The 13,231-nt window shown below is 39.0% G+C and overlaps 1 protein-coding gene across 1 annotated transcript in view; it reads left to right on the forward strand.

Annotated features, from left to right (window-relative positions):
• The window catches only part of SYNE2 (spectrin repeat containing nuclear envelope protein 2), a 330,936-nt gene that overhangs the window by 153,496 nt on the left and 164,209 nt on the right, over positions 1-13,231 (forward strand). Inside the window, exons 49-51 of the mRNA XM_064374927.1 lie at positions 2,011-2,333; positions 9,255-9,399; positions 11,913-12,131. Coding sequence (XP_064230997.1) covers positions 2,011-2,333; positions 9,255-9,399; positions 11,913-12,131 — 687 coding nt within the window. The remainder of the gene's footprint in view (positions 1-2,010; positions 2,334-9,254; positions 9,400-11,912; positions 12,132-13,231) is intronic.

The raw sequence follows: 13,231 nt of genomic DNA on the forward strand, positions 1-13,231 counted from the left end.
ATGCTTGTAATCCCAGCTACTCAGGAGGCTGAGACACAAGAATCACTTGAACCTGGGTGGCGGAAGTTATAGTGAGTCAAGATGGCGCCACTGCACTCAGCCTGGGTGACCAAGCTAGAGTCTCAAAAAAATAAGTAAAATAAAATTGGGCAGTTAGTACATCTATTTTTCTTTTGTGATTTTCTGTTTTGCTGGTTAATGTCTGTAATTCTAAAGAAGCTATAGGTTCTACATGAAAATTCTCTCCAGAAGGAGAGCCATTTTCAAAAATTACAGTGAACTCGTTTGTAATCCTGACTCATACTGCATCTAAATGCAGTGCCTTCTGGTTTTGAAAAAGACAAACATGACTCCTTTATTTCTGTTTTCCTTGTAGCCTCTATTGAGCTCAGAACATTAAAAAAAAAATTTTATCTTTTTTGTTTTTAGAGGTAGTAAGATATAGTGGAAGAATTATGGTGCCGAGGGAAGAACCCCAAATGATAACTAACATTTATGTAGAACTTACAGTGTTGGAGACACTGTGCTAAAAATTTCATGTTGAATTTTCATACCCACTCTGTGAGATGAGTACTATTATTAGCCCCATTTAAAAATAAGGAAATTGAAGTTTAGAAACATGAAGATTTTTCTCAGAGTCCCGAGAAAGTAACAGAACCAGAGCAGGGAACATCACATTAAGGCCCATGAGCCAAATCCTTCCCACAGTGCCTGACTTTTATAAATAAAGTTTTATTGGAATATAGCCATACCCATTTGTTTTTGTATTGACTACATTTGTTTTCATGCTATAGCAATAGAGTTGAGTAAATTGTGATTATTTGCTCACGTGACTCTGTTGAAAAATGACTCGAACATACTCCCTTCCCTTCCTTTTGATATATCGAGTAGATATCTTAGGCATCATTGTAATTCACACTGTGCTGAATATAATGCCATACATAGGTCTTCAGATTGAGCACATGAAATTTGTAGAATGGGAAATTAACTACCTTTTCTAATTTGAAGAGTTATTATGAGATACTGTATTTGGAATATTTTGGTAGATGTAAAGGCTATGGAAATGTGAAGTATTATGAATTCATATTACTCAAATAGTTTTGTAATAAATGAGTAATTTGAGTGCTTCTCCACTTGAATTTTAATACAGTCTCAGGAAACAATGTACATAAATCCCAAAAATAATAGGATTAGAACTGAACTGGAAGGGATGTTTATTTATTTCAACTATTTGTTATTTCAATGAGATGACTGAAGTCTGGAGACATTCATTCAATAATGTACCTAAACTAAAGTTAGAGGCAGAGAAATTAGTTCAAAAACATAAAATGCCTCGTGATTTTGTTTTCATTTGTTCACAAATGTTGATTAAGATTATATACGTTAAATATAATCCATTGTTTTATTTAATTCATAGTCTAGTACAAGAGTTCCAAACCAGGAAGATACATTAATAGACATTATTCTTGAGATGTTATTTTGAATTTAGATTATTTTTCTTATTAAATCTGGAAGCAACTTTTTAAATGCAGTGTTATTCACTTAAAAATAATAGTGTAGGCCAGGCGCGGTGGCTGTAATCCCAGCACTTTGGGAGGCCAAGGCGGGTGGATCATGAGGTCAAGAGATCGAGACCATCCTGGTCAACATGGTGAAACCCCGTCTCTACTAAAAATACAAAATATTAGCTGGGCATGGTGGCGCGTGCCTGTAATCCCAGCTACTCAGGAGGCTGAGGCAGGAGAATTGCCTGAACCCAGGAGGCGGAGGTTGCGGTGAGCCGAGATCGCGCCATTGCACTCCAGCCTGGGTAACAAGAGCGAAACTCTGTCTCAAAAAAATAAAAAATAATAAAAAATAATAGTGTAATATTGTCAAACTGTAAGCACAAGAATGCTAACTCTTATGAGACTCAGAGACATATTACGAATGCACCACAAAAATTTAAGAATGACAGAAATTCCAAAAGTTTGACAGTTTTGTCACAGCATTTAATCTCTTATTCACCAGAATGTCTTGAATGATGCTTATGAAAATCTAACACGCTATAAAGAAGCAGTCACCAGGGCAGTGGAGAGCATCACTTCCCTCGAAGCCATCATTGTACACTACAGAATAGACATTGGTAATCCAGAAGAATCTCTAGAGATGCCTCTTCGAAAACAAGAGGAATTGGAATCCACAGTAGCAGACATCCAGGACCTCACTGAGAAACTAGGAATGATATCCAGCCCCGAAGCCAAACTACAACTTCAGTGTACTTTACAGGAACTAGTTTCTAAGAACTCAGCAATGAAGGAAGCTGTCAAAGTACAGGAAACTGAGGCAGAAAGGTAGGTCCCGTTCCAAAGGTAATCTTTAAGAACATAAAACATAGCTTTAAGATATAATTCAACTGTATTTTAAAAAACAGTTTTAAGAACATAAAATATAGGTTTTTTTATTAACATGTATGCATTGGAGATAATTTGGAAAATATGGTAAAGTAGAAAAAATTACAATGTAAAGAAAACTGGTAAATATTGTATTTCTTCTGTTTTTCTTGTTGTTGTTGTTGTTTTCTTATTTAATATTGGGTACATACAACAGAGTGTTTATAAAAGTATGTGCATGGTATAAGTAATAATGATAAAACTAACATCTGTGTACCCAAAGGTGCATCATTAATTTGAGTTCTCTTGTGTGCTCCTTCTCTCTCCTCTCAGAAATAACCATTCTGCTAAATTGTGTTTACTGTTCTCCTGACTTTCGTTGTACTTCTACTATGTGTTTTTGTGTCCTGTTGTCACAATTTCAAACTAATACCTAGTGTGTACATTCTTCTGTTTTTTTTTTTAATTTTTGTGAGTATATTTATGGCATATATGGAATATTTTGATATAGCTATGCAGTGTGTAATAATTGCATCAGGGTAGATGAGATATTCATCATTTCAAGCATTTATCTTTTGTGTTACAAACAATCCAATTCTTTTAGTTATTTTTAAATGTATAATTAAATTATTATTGAATTTAGTCACTCTGTGGTGCTATCAAATACCAGATCTTATTCATTCTTTCTATTATTTTGTACCCATTTACCATCTCACTTCCACCTCCCCTGCTACTCTTCCCATACTCTGGTAACCATCCTGCTACTCTCTATGTTCATGAATTCACTTGTTTTGATTAGATCCCACAAATAAGTGAGAATATGTGATATTCGTCTTTCTGCGCCTGGCTTATTTCACTTAACATAATGACCTCCAGTTCTATTTATGTTGTCGCAAATGACAGGATCTCATTATTTTTCATGGCTAAATAGTACTCCATTGTGTATATGTACCACATTTTCTTCATCTATTCATCTGTTGATGGACACTTGGGTTGCTTCTAAATCTTGACTATTGTGAATAATGGTGCAATTTAAACATGGGAGTGCAGATATCTTTTCAATATACTGATTTCTTTGGGTATATACACAGCAGTGGGATTCCAGGATCATATGGTAGCTCTATTTTGAGTTTTTTGAGGATCCTCCAAACAGTTCTCCATAGTGGTTGTGCTAATTTGCATTCCCACCCACAGCATGTGAGGATTCTCTTTTCTCCATATCCTTGCCAACATTTATTATTGCCTGTCTTTTGGCCAAAAGCCATTTTAACTAGGTGAGATGATGTTTCATTGTAGTTTTGATTTCTATTTCTCTGATGATCAGTGATACTGAACACCTCTTCATATACCTGTTTGCCATTTGTATGTCTTCTTTTGAGAAATGTCTATTCAGTTGTGCCCATTTTTTAATTGGATTATTAATTTTTATCTGTAGAGTTATTTGAGCTCCTTATATATTCTGGTTATTCATCCCTTGTCAGATGGGTAGTTTGAAAATATTTTCTCTCATTCTGTAGGTTGTCTCTTCACTTTGTTGATTATTTCCTTTGCTGTGCAAAAGCTTTTTTAACTTGATGTTATTCCATTTGTACATTTTTGCTTTGGTTATCTGTGCCTGTGGGATATTATTACTCAAAGAAATCTTTGCCCAGTTCAGTGTCCTAGAGAGTTTTCCCCAATATTTTCTTTTAGTAGTTTCATAGATCTTAGATTTAAGTCTTTAATCCATTTTGATTTGAGTTTTGTGTATGGTGAGAGATAGTGGGACTAGTTTTATTCTCAGGATGAAGATATAGATAATCCAGTTTTCCCAGAACCATATATTGATCTCTTTCTGTAGGTTGAGAAGTTCTCTGTTACAATCTCTTTGAGTAAACTTTCGACCCATTATCTCTCCCTCTACCTCCTCTTTAAGGCCAATAATTCTTTTTTTCTTTTTTGAAACAGAGTCTTGCTCTATCACCCAGGCTGGAGGTGCAGTGGCACAATCTTGGCTCACTGCAATCTCTGCCTTCTGGGTTCAAGCAATTCTCATGCCTCAGCCTCCCAGATAGCTGGAATTACAGGCTCAAGCTACTACACTGGCTATTATTTTGTATTTTTAGTAGAGACGGGGTTTGCCCATGTTGGCCAGGCTGGTGTTGAACTCCTGCCCTAAAGTAATCTGCCCGCCTTGGCCTCCCAAAGTGTTGAGATTACAGGTGTGAGCCACTGCGTTCAGCCTAATAACTCTAGGACTTAGCTTTTTGAGGCTACTTTCTAGATTTTGTAGGCATGCTTTATTTTTTTCTATTCTTTTTACTTTTATCTCTGCTGACTGTGTTTTCAAACGGCCTGTCTTCAAGTTTAGTAATTCTTTCTTCTGCATGATCAGTTCTGCTAGTAAGAGACTCTGATGCATTCTTCAGTATGTCAGTTGCAGTTTTCAGCTCCAGAACTTCTACTTGATTCTTTCTGGTTATTTCAATCCCTTCGTTAAATTTATCTGATAGGATTTTGAATTCCTTCTCTGTTAGAATTTCTTTGATTTTCCTCAAAACAGCTATTTTGAATTCTCTGTCTGAAAGGTCACATATTTCTCTCTCTCAAACTGGTTCCTGGTGTCTTACTTTGTTTGGTGAAATCATGTTTTCGTGGATGGCCTTGATGTTTGTGGATGTTAGTCAGTTTCTGGGTATTGAAGAGTTAGGTATTCTTGTAGTCAGAATCTGGGATTGTTTGTACTTGTCCTTCTTGGGCAGGCTTTCCAGGTATCCTAAGAGACTTGAGGGTTACGATCTAAGTTTTTGGTCACTGTAATCATATCTGCATTACAAGATACCCCAAGCCTGATAAGGCTTTGTTTTTTGCACAGTCATAGAGCTACCATCTTGGTGGTCTTGTATAAGATCTGGAAGAATTCTCTGGATTAGGAGGCAGAGACTCTTGTTATTTTCCCTCACCTTCTCTCAACTAAATGGAATCTCTGTGTGGAGCTGCCCAGAGCTGGGACAGAGGTGACACAAGCACCCCTGTGGCAACCACTACAGGGAGTGCACTGGATCAAACCAGAAGTCAGCGCAGCATCATCACTGGGTCTTGCCCAAGGCCCTCTGTAAACAGTACCTGGCTATTGCCCATGTTTGCTCAAGGCCCTAGGGCTCTACAATCAACAGATGATGAAGCCAGCCAGACTTATGTCCTTCCCTTAAGGGTGGAGCATTGCCCTGCACCTGGGTGAGTTCAGATACGCTGCCTGGGAGCCAGTGCCTGGAGTTGGAAACCTTAGGACTCTACCTGGTCCTGTGTACCATGGCTGAGCTGACACCCAAACCACAAGACAAAGTCCTTCACATCTTGTCTCCCCTTTCCCCATGTCCACCACCACTATAAGCTCATGGAAAGTACTGCCAGGGTACTGCTCATGTTCACTGAAGGCTCAGCTTGTGGTGAAGGTTGCCAGCCTGGGACTCATTATTCAGGGCAGTGGGCTCTCTCCTCTGGCCCACGGTGAGTCCAGAGATACTGTCCAAGAGCTAAGACCTAGACCCCAAGAGCCCACTTAGTGCTCTTTCCCACTGTGGTTGAGCTGGTACCTAAGCTCAGGACAGTCTCCTTTACTCTTTCCTCTGCTTGCTCAAGCAGAAAAGGCCTCTCCTGTAGCCACCACAGCTGTGAATGTGCTGAGTCACACCCGAAGCCAGCACGTCTCCATCTCACCCAAGGCCCACAGCGTGTACTACCCAGTTGCCACTGCTGATTATTCAGGGCCTAGGACTCTTCTGTCAGCACGTGATGAATCCTACCAGGACAGGTCCTTCCTTTCAAGGCGGTGGGTTCTCTTCTGGCCCAGGGTGTGTCTAGAAATGTCATCTAGGAGCTTGGGCCTGGAATGGGGGCCCAAGACTCTGCCCAGTGCCCAGTCCTACTTAGCTGGTATCCAAGTTGTAAGAAAAAGACCCCTTTACTCTTCCCTCTTCTTTCCTCAAGTAGAAGAAGGGGTCTCTTTGGATCTGTGAGCTATGCTTCATGGAGTTGGAGGAAGGGTAACGCGAAGGACTCCGTTAGCCGCCCTGCTGGTGTCTCACTTGGTCGTATGCCTCACCAAGTCCTCTGGCTCTGATTGTAGCACAGCACTAGGACTTACCTAGAAGTTGCAATCTTTGTGGTTTCGACAACCTTTGAAGTTTATTTAGGATCGCAGAGTACTTTAGCCCGAGGTGGTGAGGCTTGCTGCAGTTCTGGTTTCAACCCCTGGGATGGGCAGTTGCCCTCTGGCTAGGGCTAGTCTAAATGCTTCCTCCATGGGTGCTGGCTGAGTTCTGTCCTATGTTGGAGCACTACATTACAATGCAAAAGCCCCCAGTTGCTGAGCTTTCCCTCCCGCAAGTGCACAGATCCTCTCTCTTGCCATGTTGCCACTGCTAGGCGATGGGTGAGGAGTGGCATCAGCAATTCAAGACTGCCTTTTTAATACTCTTCCATGCCTCTTTCAGAGATATGAAGGTAAAATTAGGTACCGTGATTGCTCATGTAATTTTTGTTTTTTTTATGAAGTTGCTTTTGTATGGAGATGGTGTCAAATTTGGTGTTCCTGTGGGGAGAATGATTAGTAGAGGCTTCTATTCAGCCATGTTACTCCTCCTGCATACCTCACTTCATTTTTTTCAAGCCCATCATTATGAATCTGAGATTTATTCATGTTCTTAGTAAAATTTATTTTATTTGATTAATTAATTAATTATTATTTTTTTGAGATGGAGTCTCGCTCTGTCACCCAGGCTGGAGTGCAATGGCGCCATCTCAGCTCACTGCAACCTCTGCCTCCTGGGTTCAAGCAATTCTCCTGCCTCAGCCTCCTGAGTAGCTGGGATTACAGACATGTGCCACCACACCTGGCTAATTTTTGTATTTTTGGTAGAGACAGGGTTTCACCATGTTGGTCAGGCTGGTCTCGAACTCCTGAGCTCATGATCCACCTGCCTTGGCCTCCCAAAGTGCTGGGATTTCAGGAGTGAGCCACCACGCCTGGCTAGTAAAATTTATTTATTTAGCTATTGATGGACATTTGGATTGCTTCCAGCTTTTGCATTCACAAACAGTGCTACTTAGGAACATTTTTAAGTGTAATAAATTCCCTTGGGTAATTATCTAGGAGCGTGATCATTCTGATCAAAAAGTTACATACATCTTAAATTTTTAATGCCAAATGATTTTGCCAATTTCCACTCAAACCAGCCACATATAAGTATTCCAGTTGTCCCATATCCTTGCCAACATTTGATATTGTGAGACATAATTTTTGCCATTCTGATGAGTAAGAAGAGGTATTTCTCCAAACAGGCTTTGTGTGAGCAACATGGCTGTTTATTCACCTGGGTGCAAGTGGGCTAAGGCCAAAAAGGGCATTAGCAAAGGGCAGTGGGATAGGAGTTGGTTTTATAGGTTTGGGGTGGGCAGTGGAAAGTACAGAGTAAGATTAGTTACAGTGGTGGGGGTAGGAGCAAGGAGTATACATTACCATAAGTTATTTACAATGACAGGTGGGGTAACAGTGTTATCATAATAACAGTTAAGATGGCAGGATGGGGTGAGGGGCTTGTCCAGGGAAGCTGGGCTGGGCTATTAGGGACAATGGCGAAAGCAGGCGGTGAGTAAGCAGGAATTCAGTTGACTTCAGACGTTCAGGCTCCAGGCTTGCATATGGAGACCTGACAGTTTTAACTTGCGCTTCTGTTACTGCTAATTAGTTTGATCTCTTTTTTTGAATGTTTATTGGTCATTCGTGTTTTCTCTTCTGTAAAATGCTTATTCAAGCCTTAACTCAGTTTTATTGGTTATCTGATTTTTTCTTACTGATTTGTAGGAATCCTGTATTTTAGAGACTGGTCGTATATGTTACAAATATTCTTGCAGAGGGAGTTTTCTGTTAGATCCTCATCTGGGATCTGCTCCCAGCCTTCATGGTCTGCCCCCTACCTTTCAGTAGGAATCAAAGAAAACTGAAACTCAAGTGCCCTCAAGGCAAAAAACTGGTCCTACAACTTTGCTCATTTCTGTATATTTCCATTTTGCAGCATGACTCCCCAATTCCTTGCCAATTTATTCATGTGTTTTAAGAGTTGTTTTTAAAAAATAATTTGATACAGAGTTTTTTGTTACATTCAATGGGTGATTTAGGCTGTGTCTATTTTGGTATGCATAATTTTATAGTGTTTTAAAATATATATGCTGTATATAAAATGTCAAATATCCAGCTTTATTTTAAAATTTTATAACATTAGTTCTTTTCTTGATTGTAATAAATACTTTGTAAAAGTAATTGTAATTACTCTATAATATTGTATATGATAAATTGTTTTAATTTCCTAATCATATCTTTGTTAGTTTAAGGGTATTCCAATATGTGCTGTTTTAATTAACACTCCAGTGAGTAAAGATGTTTTACTGTGAAAAAGATTTAGGATAAATTCCATATGTTTAGGATACATTTCTTAAGGTAAATTGCAGAAGCTGCATTAATGGGTCAAAGATAGGAATAGTTTTAAGACTAAGTGGTTTTCCGCAAGAATTGTACCAATTTACAGCTCATCAGTGTGTTCAAGAATGTAGTTTTCATTTTACTGAAGTGAACTTTAAAAAAAAACCAAAACTCTCCAGTTTAGAGGACAGCTCTTTCTTCCTTTTAAAGTTTGCACTTAAAGCCATATGCAGATCCCTTTGGGAATGATTAGTCGATAATAACTTCTTAGAAAACATGTTAAAATGCATTGGCTAGCAAAAAAGAAAGTTGTCATATCTTCTCTTAAAAATTAAGTGTGGAGTATTTATTCTGGGAAATTTAGAATTGATTGTGTTAAATAAAATTTAATATCATTTCTCTTTCTAACTGTGACTCATTAGGTATCTTGAGAATTACAAATGCTGTAGAAAAATTGAAGAGGATATTTACACTAACCTCAGCAAAATAGAGACAGTTCTTGGGCAGTCCATGTCCTCATTGCCACTGTCTTACAGAGAAGCTTTAGAGCACTTGGAAAAGAGCAAGGTAATAGTATTTGCAATTATCCAGTAAGTCTGTGTACAAAAAATTGCAGAACAAACTGGCGGAGGCAGCAGAGAATATGGCCGTGTTATGACCCATGGAAATCTTCATGTTGAGTTAAATACCCACAAATATTCCTCAAATTGAAAGCCAGAAGCTAATGTTACATATATATTTGAGAGAGAGTCTCCCCCAGGCCGGAGTGCAGTTGTGCAGTCTCAACTCACTGCAGTTTCCACCTCCCGGGTTCAAGTGATTTGATTCTCCTGCCTCAGCCTCCTGACTAGTGGGGATTACTGGTGCCTGCCACCATGCCCAGCTAATTTTTGTGTTTTTAGTAGAGACGGAGTTTCACTATGTTTGCCAGACTGATCTTGAACTGCTGACTTCAAGAGATCCACCAGCCTTGGCTTTTCAAAGTGCTGGGATTACAGGCGTGAGCCACTGCACCTGGACTAATGTAATATATTAAAGCTTAAAAAAAAAACCCAGAAGGGACCAGACATGGTGGCTTACGCCTGTAATCCCAGCACTTTGGGAGGCCGAGGTGAGTGGATCATGAGGTCAGGAGTTCAAGACTGTCCTGGTCAATACGGTCGAAACCCTGTGTCTACTAAAAATACAAAATTTAGCTGGGTATGGTGGTGCATGCCTGTAATCACAGCTACTCGGGAGGCTGAGGCAGGAGAACTGCTTGAACTGGGACCCGGAAGGCGGAGGTTGCAGTGAGCCAAGATTGTGCCACTGCACTGCAGCCTGGGCTACAGAGGGAGACTGCATCTCAAAACAAACAAACAAAACCAGAAGGAAGGAAATGAAGCAATGGTACTGGGAGATTTAATTAATCAGGTTTACAGGACAGTCATCCCCCCAATAGCATCCTGTCCTCATTGATGGCTTTTCTAAAGCTTCACTTCTCATGTTACTTTGAGAAATGCTGTTGGATCAATGACAGAGCCTTGTTGTCCACTGAGCACTTACTACAATTGTTAAAAGCTCTAAATTCTGGTTACTTTTTAGACTCTGTTCCAAAGCAATTTGAGCTTTTGCTTATTTTCATCTGTTAGAATCTATGGTACTATGTTATTTGATTTGGATGAGGACTCTTAAATCATCTGTAGTTAACATTCACCAAAAACAAAAGCAAACCAAGAAAAACCTTTTAATAGTGTGCTGGTGGTTGATATAGGGAGTATTGTGCAAAGGAGCTACTTAGTAAAATATGAGACTTAAGTTAAAATAACGAAATGTACAGTAGTTCCCCCCTTAACTACAGGGGATATGTTCTAAGACACCCAGTGGATGCTTGAGATGTGAATGACACTGAACTCTATGTATATAATTTTTTTCCTATACACGCCTATTATAAAGTTTATAAATTAGGTACAATCAGAGATCAACAATAACAACTAATAGAGTAATTATAACATTATGCTGTAATAAAAGTTCTGTGAATATGGTCCCTTTCTCTAAAAATATCTTATTGTACCGTTTTCATCCTCCTTCTTGCGATGACATGAGACTGTACAATGCCTGGATGATGAAATGAAGTGAGGTGAATGATACAGCCATGGCCAGGTAGCATTAGGCTACTATCAGTCGGGAACACAAGTATTTGATAGCAGAACAGTTGATCTGATAACCAAGAAGGCTACTAAATGACTCATAGCCGGGGAACTTATATAGCACGGATATGTTGGGCAAAGGGAAGATTCATATCCCAGGTGGGATGAAGACAGATGGCATGAGATTTCATCACACTAGTCAGAATAGCACTTATATATTTATTTACAAATAAAACATACATTTTATACAGATAAATCTTGCACATTATTTCCTTCTGGAATTTTCAAATATTTTTGGACCATTGTTGATCACAAATAACCTAAACCTTGAAAGGAGAAACCAAGATAATGAGGACTACTGTACTTCTAGATTTTTTTTTTTTTTTCAAATAAGACAGAGTCTTGTATTGTCACCTATACTGGAGTACAGTGGGGCAATCATGGCTTATCACAGCCTTGAACTCCTGGGCTCAAGGGATTCTCCCACCCCAGCCTGCTAAGTAGCTGGGGCTACAGGTATATGCCACCATACTTGGTTAATTTTTTAATTTTTTAATTTTTTGTAGCGACTGGGTCTTGCTATGTTGCCCAGATTTTCTCAAATTCCTGGCCTCTAGCAATCCTCCTGCCTCATCCTCCCAAAGTGCTGGAATTACAGGCATGAGCCACCGTGCCCAGCCTCTTCTAGAATATTTGCTTTTGAAAGTAGGTTCTTTCTTGGAAAAAATGGTTTATAGGTCATTATTTGTCCCTGTAGTCCCAAATTCATGCAGAATACAATAATACATAGATAATTCTCATCTGGTCTAAATTGACTTCGAAAAGGATAGGAAGTGGATCATGCAATACACAGAAGATTGAAATAATTGTTCAAGATTTAAAAAGAGTTTGTAAGTTTCAGGAAAAAAATAATAGTATGTCCCTCCTATCTTTTTTCTTTTCTTTCTTAAGGCCTTGGTATCAAATCTTATATCAACCAAAGAAGAGTTAATGAAACTACGACAGATCCTTAGACTCTTGAGACTCAGGTGCACAGAAAATGATGGCATATGTTTGCTCAAGATCGTGTCGGCTCTGTGGGAGAAATGGCTGAGTTTGCTGGAAGCTGCTAAAGAGTGGGAGATGTGGTGCGAAGAATTGAAGCAGGAATGGAAATTTGTCAGTGAAGAAGTGAGTGCTTCAGTTTCAACAAACCGTATAGTTTCTAACATGTTATTTAAATTGTTTTATGACTTTCACCTTGTTTTTATATAAAAAGAGTCCTCAGATGTACCATTTGTGGACATCACTTATATATGATACATGAATGTTTATAGAGGTCAGGCCTTATTAAGATAACCTCCAAGAACTGATTCAGATCTTTTTATAATAGTGTGTATTTTGATAGCAGATAGTTCTTATTAATAAGTGACTACTAGCTGGTTTGAGCTTCACAGTCTTTATTGTGAAAATAACCCCTCTTGGTAATAACTGCCTCTACATTATACTAAAGCTTAGAATTAGGTAATATGCATAATCACCAAATAATTTTGAAATTATCAATAATTTTTTTGTTTGTAGAAAGTGATTTATTTAAATAGAAAAACAGGAGAAGGAGAGAGAAATAGCTAGCTCTCACACTGAGTGAGGGAAGGAAAAGCCACTCTCACACTGAGTGAAAAGAGTTCCCAGAGAAAGAAAACCAGAGAAGGAAAACTCCCCTTACACTGAAAGAATCCGAAAAAATGGAATCCAGGAGAGGAAAGACAGCTTCCACACTGGGTGGAAGAGGACAGAGAGAGAGATGGAGTTTAGGAGGGGAAGACAGGCTTCCATGAGAGAGTGTGGAAAGGAACCCCAGAGGGGAAATCCAGAAGGGGAAAGAGAGCTCCCACTATGTAGGAAATAATTTTTAACTATGGAAATTAACTGCAGTTGTTAAGTGTGGACCTAAAAATAAGTGAGGTTATGGTGTTCTTTTGGAAAACGGTCTCAAAATCTGCATGATACATATCAATCACAAATGTTCATTTAACCTTGGTTCGGGATTCAGGTATCACCTGTATTTAGAAAGAAAAATAATTTAGAAAATTAAACTGGGTGCAGTGTCTCACATCTGTAATCCTAGCACTTTGGAAGGCTGAGACAGGAGAATTGCTTGAGCCCAGGAGTTCTAGAACAGCCCAGGCAATGGAGTGAACCCCATCTCTACAAAAAATAAAAAAATTATCTAGACGTGGTGGCACATGCCTGTAGTCCCAGGTATTTGGGAGGCTGAGGTGGGAGGATCT

Source organism: Aotus nancymaae, unplaced genomic scaffold (genome assembly GCF_030222135.1).
Source record: "Aotus nancymaae isolate 86718 unplaced genomic scaffold, 86718_ANA_hifiasm-v0.15.2.pri h1tg000011l, whole genome shotgun sequence".
NCBI classification, from domain to species: Eukaryota; Metazoa; Chordata; class Mammalia; order Primates; family Aotidae; genus Aotus; species Aotus nancymaae.